General features: G+C 31.5%; 1 protein-coding gene across 1 annotated transcript; it reads right to left on the reverse strand.

Moving 5' to 3' along the window:
- Positions 1-1,819: 1,819 nt before the first annotated feature.
- On the reverse strand, positions 1,820-3,968 carry LOC108345281 (cytochrome P450 736A117). The gene is made up of 2 exons (XM_017583870.2): positions 3,017-3,968; positions 1,820-2,625 (listed from the first exon to the last, which is right to left on the reverse strand). The coding sequence occupies exons 1-2, from the start codon at positions 3,953-3,955 to the stop codon at positions 2,014-2,016; spliced, it is 1,551 nt and encodes a 516-aa protein (XP_017439359.1). The 5' UTR covers positions 3,956-3,968; the 3' UTR covers positions 1,820-2,013.
- Positions 3,969-6,284: the final 2,316 nt, after the last annotated feature.

The following is a 6,284-nucleotide window of genomic DNA, read 5'->3' on the forward strand; positions in this document are numbered from 1 at the left end:
TTACCCTTTACATTATATATACTTTCTATAAAATTTCTATAGCAAAAATACAACACCAAAGTTCCTATTACACCGGAGACAAATTTCATGTCTTTGGTCTCTAATACTAGCGCCACTTCTCATTTTACACTAAATTCATCAAGTTGTTTAGCCACTCTCTTTGCATGAGCATGTATTTTAATATTGACTAGAAGTTTATTGATACCAAATACACAAGATGAATCAGCTTGTAAAAATTTATGTTATGTATATATTATTATTAATTGACTTGATTTACATATCAATTTAGTTGAGACTTAGTTGTACTAGCATCTATTTATTGTACTCTAAATCACAAAGTATAGACTTCAATCAAGACTACATCGGATGTTGCATATTAGTTTTGCAATCATGGACTTAGATCATATTACATGCATTTCTCTCACTATTAATTAACTACGGAAGACATTGTTGCATGTCTAGATTTTTCACTAGCCAAAAGATTGTCTTCTATATTATCTATACAATCAAGTACAAACTTTAAGTTTCAATTCCATTTTCACTTTTGTATTGTATATAACTATTGTTTATGCTAGGTCTCGAACAACCCAAAGGACAAACACACTTATTAGTGTAGTTAATCTAATGTGTAACATGTTTGATCACTTACTAACAACACTTTCGTTTGTGTTAGTTTTTCTGAACTCTTTATTGTTTATATTACGTTAGACGCTTGATTAATGTTTACATTTCTCTTATAAGTCAGATGGTTCTCTCTCATTTGTTTTGCTACAATCAAACTAACCAAAACTTTTGCGATAATTTAGGTTTCAACAATACCATAAATAGGAAATGTTGATGTGAAATGTTTAACATAATTCTCCAATTCAAGAAATTGGGTTCGAGCAAACTAACTATTTGGATGACACTACTATATGCCATAACATATTTAACATATTATACATGACTAATGCATATATTTATTGTTACTTAATGATTTTTTATTTTTTATTTTTTATATTAGAGCATGGGCAACCCCTATCATACAACCATTCTTATCAACATGGTGAATCTTTTTCCCATGCTAGTATTCAATCAACTCTAATGATTGAATTATATGAACCATCATTATAATATGTCTGCTCATTTTTCATACAATAATAAAATTTCTTGCAACCACAACATTTTTTTTTTCTATCAGACGACTTTGAGAATGAAACCAATCTCTGTATTTACTTATTAACCCTTTCTCTACACTAATTTATCTCTTCTAGATATAAAACATGATTAACTTACCCTTTACACTATATGTACTTTCTAGAAAAATTCTATAGCAGAATACAACACCAAAATTCCTATTACACTATGGAAACAAATTTTGTCTTTGGTTTGTAATGCTGGTGTCACTTCTCATTTGCTTCCCACACCTTATCAATTTTATCAATTTTTTTTTCTGCAGCTCATCAGAGCTTCCAGAAAATGTTTTTCAGAATAAGAGTGGGTGAATGTTTTCCTGAAAAGTGGACCAGTGCCTTCCAGAAAAATATTTTCAAAATTGATGATTTAGTGTGTTACAGAAAATAAATATAGAATGATGGGGTGCAGTGCACAAATTTGATGGGTGCATGAAGAAACAGACCTTTGATATACAATGTAATATCTAAACCTAAAGTTTCAGAAATGTCATGCTTGGTATTTTTCCTGGTGGAAAATTTGTCTTTATCGACTTGTAGAATCAGGAGGGTTGTAAAATTATTGAAGTGAAGGAAGCTAAGTCATCCTTTGTGCAGAAAAGAAAACTTCCCTTGAGAGAGATTTCACCCAATTTTGGAAAATAGAATTAGAAAGATCACTTAATCAAACATTACGTACATATGATTTACACGTAAAAATTGACGACAACAAATAGTTGCAATAACAAAATAACAATAACTAGATAAACCGACCTATTATAACCCTAGATTTTGCTATGAATGTTGAGAATATAGTCCCTTATTTTTCTTTCAAGTTACTATGTTTATCTTTAACATCAACTTATGCATGGTAGGACGCAAATGCTATGATAGGAAATTTTCTATGACTGGTCAACCCTGCAGTTTCAGTCACGTCGAGTGTCTGATCTCCCACTACTCCACTTGGCACTTCCCAATTAAACTGATGAACAAGGTTTGCTATGACCAACTCAATCACATTCATGGCAAACATTATTCCTGGACAACCCCTTCTTCCTGCTCCAAATGGTATCACTTCAAAATCATGTCCTTTCACATCTATTGAACTCTTTAAGAATCTTTCTGCTTCAAACTCTTCAGCTTTCTCCCAATAACAAGGATCTCTTGCTATTGCCCAAGCATTAACTATTATTTCTGTGCCTGCTGCAATGTCATAGTCCATCACTTTGGCATCTTCCATGGATTCCCTTGGAAGCAACAGGGGAACTGGGGGATGTAATCGAAAACTTTCTTTAATCACTGCTTTCAAATAAGGCATGCTGTTTAAATCTTCCTCAGTTATGCGAGTTCTACCATTAACCACATTCCTTATCTCATCTTTTAGCTTCTGCATCACATTTGGGTGCCTCAAGAGTTCTGTCATTATCCATCCTAGGATTGTGGAGCTAGTTTCAGTGCCTGCGACAAACATATCCTGAAACAAATACCATCAACTGTCAATTTCATTGTCTACCTTCAAATTTCATGCAGGAGATATCCAGCAAAATGAATTAATCAGTATATCAATTAAAGAGGTTATTTCTAATATTGTATGAATGTTGGAAATACAAAATTAATGAATAAACCTCTGGATTGATTTTTAAGATAGGTAAACTTCCCACAGCTTATCTTAAGACTTTCACCAATCCTTTGCTTTAGTCCTTATTTGATTTGTGAAATCTCTCTTACTTTTAGTCTTTTCTCAGATCATCTTTGATATTAAGGATTGAACTAAATGATGTTTAAGAAAAGTAAAGATTTTATGAAGTTAGAAGTATAGAGTGGTTGTATGCAGATAGATATCACATTGTATTAATCTTACGTACCAGGATTATAGCCTTTATGATTGTTTTATCAATCTGGAATCCCAAGGCGTTTGTCTTTTGGATCCTCAGCAAAATGTCCACCAAATCATTATGTTCGTCGTCATCATCATCACCATGCACATCATGCCCTCTTCTACTTTCATGCTCATCAACAACTTCATCAAAAAATTCATCAAGCTGTTTAGCCAATCTCTTTGCCCTACCATACATTCCATTAACTCTTCCCACCCAATCAAGCCAAGGTATACAATCCCCTATAACTGGAGCACCCAACAGTTTCATCATCTCATTCATTGGCTCCCAAAACTTACTCCCTTCTCCTCTGCTGTATCTCCTTCCGAGAGCAGCTCTGCACACTATGTCATTTGAGACGGTAGAAAATAAATCAGTTAAATTCACAGGCGTCACAGAACAACAACACTGCTTAATCTTATCCATCATTATGGAGATTTCCTCTTCTCTCACTGCACCGAAGGATTGAACCTTTTTTGCACTGAGAAGATGCAAGACAGAGATACTCCTTATCTGCCTCCAGTAGTTGCCATATGGAGCAGATGCCACATCTTTGGAATCGTAAAGGAAGATATCAAACATCTTACGATGTGGTCTATTGGAGAAAACAAGGTCATGGGTTTTCATAACCTCACGAGCTGCCTCGGCCGTTGAGACAACAAGAACTGGCACCTTTCCAAAGTGAAGTAACATTAAAGGGCCATAGGTTTGGGCAAAGGAATGGAGAGTGCGGTGAGTGAGAGTGCCAAGTTGGTGGAGATTTCCTATTATTGGAAGCTTTGGAGGAGATGGTGGTAAGGTTTTTCTGGCCATTGCAGAATTGAAATTATGACTGCATTTGATGACAGTCCGTAAAAAGAAGATGATTAAGGTAGCGATTGGAAGGAAAAACCAGATTGAAGAGTTTTCATGCAGAGAAGTTGACATTGTGTACTGTGCTTTCTTTAATTTGATGTCTAATAAGCAATGCAGAGAAAGAGGTATTTATAAGCGTCGCAAGTCATCAAAAATTAATAAAATACGTGTATTTGAGAAAAATATGTATACGTTTCATTATTTAGACACGCTAGCTCAACATGCATGCAATTTCTTATTGTTGAATCCAGGGATGATTAATATGCTACCTAAACGACCTAATTTTCTCTTAGGACATGAAATAAATTAAAATTGAAGTTCATGTGGGATATTTCTCATACTGGATTCTCAAGAATATTGTATAAGTAAAATTATATGCTTCAAGATTAAATATATGATGGTGTTTAACATTAATCAACGTTTTTAAATACATGGGAAAGATTCTTACTCATCAATTTTTCATTCTCTCATTTATTATAATATTATTGAAAACTTTTTAAATTTTGTTGAGTAACAGTGCTTATCAATTTGCCAAAAAAAAAGAAAGACAGAAAGAAAGTAACGTAAAGAAGAATGACATGCTATCCTAATTTTGTACACTTATATTTTAACACGTGTTTTCATTATTAATTTGTATCTGAATATGTGGTGATTATGAAAGTATATGTACGAAGATTACGTCTCTAGATTTTGTTTCCAATGACAGCACGCATGCAGTACTTGTGTTCCATAATATTTAGAGATTAGGATTAGAAAATTCATCAAGGTTCTAGATATTAAAATGCTCTTCAATTAGAACTCTATTTTTGTCTCATTTGGTTCAAAAACCCCCAAAAGTTGGAACCTAGACTTTTCTAGAATTGATGTACCAAAATCAGATGATACTAAATTTTATCTTAAGAGTAGAAAACAATAGTACGAGCCATCAACCATGTGTAAATGAAATATATGTGTTACTTCTTGCAAACTTCTTCACTTTATCATTTTGTATTGTTTGAACTTTGGATATGCTATGCATGAACTTTCACTGCCGTCCAGCGTAGGATCATCTTATGATAATAATCTGATTTCATATTATAAATTTCAACAAGGCCTTTTTTTCTTCTTCCCAATAAATGACTTTTAAACTTAAAAATGAAACATTGTTACTTAAGTCTCTATTTAAATTTTAGTTATATTTTTTAACAGGTTTAATAAAAAAAATTATGCCTTTTTAACTCCTGATCAAAGACTAAATTCAAATTATTTTTTTTAAGAAACCAAATATAAACAGGAACCATTTTAAAAACAATCAAATATTTTTAGATAAAAACTATATTTATGCTTTTATAGAGATGTAGATGGATGAAAGTTTTTTCATATAATTATTGTGTAGTTGTGGTGTATCGGATAATCTTCCCAATCTGATTAATTGAACTGAACTTATCCATTTGAAAGGTTTTAAAAATGATAGCTATCTGGTATGTGATTATTCTCTAAGGTTTTTACTTGATCTAGTATTTTTAGTTGGTTTGGTGGCTTCTAATTATTTATTTGTTTATTTGTATTTGTTTTCAAAGGAAGGGAAGATGAATCAGAACTCTAAACCAAGTCAAACTATATGAATCTTGATATTTCAACTATGTTTACACTTCAAAATTCATTAATTATTTGTGATTATATAAAAAATTGTTAAAAATAAAATAAAATAAAAGAATACAAAACATATATTTCAAACTTCATTAATCATTTGTCATTATATAAAAAATTATTAAGAATAAAATAAAATAAAAGAATACAAAACATAGAGACTAACCATAATTCTATATAAAAAATTACACTTTTATACAAATACTTACTATGAAAAAATCTAAATAAATACATGAAGGTAAAATATTAAACAATTTATATTGTTTTCTATGAATCAAATATAAATTAACTAACTTATCATTACAATGATTTTCCTCACAAAAAAAAAACATAAAAAACTTTGAATTGGATATGCTTACAAAAAATGCAAGCACTCACGTCATCTCCCTTTAAGACTCCAAGAAACTACTCAATAATCTAAAAAATCATGTTAGACTAAAGAATTTTCATTCTCCAACCAAAGCCTCTGAAAGCTCTCCCTCGAAGGATGTTTCCAAAACATAAATGATTCGTATAGAGTCAACATAAATAAAAATTTGCAACCTTATAAAAATTGAACAAATATCCACATATATTCACACCAACTTCTCCAAAAATACCACGTAAAGTCAAATCAGGACAACCCTTAAATGTGCCTTCAATATTTACCTTGAACCAATTAGTAGATAGAAATTGATATATTATGTCTAAAAATGAAGCCACCTTACCTTCCCTACTTTGAATATTGAAAAATTCCAACACAAAAAAAATCAGAGATATTATTCCTCAATGT

The sequence above is a fragment of the Vigna angularis genome, chromosome 8, assembly GCF_016808095.1.
Source record: "Vigna angularis cultivar LongXiaoDou No.4 chromosome 8, ASM1680809v1, whole genome shotgun sequence".
Taxonomy (NCBI): Eukaryota; Viridiplantae; Streptophyta; class Magnoliopsida; order Fabales; family Fabaceae; genus Vigna; species Vigna angularis.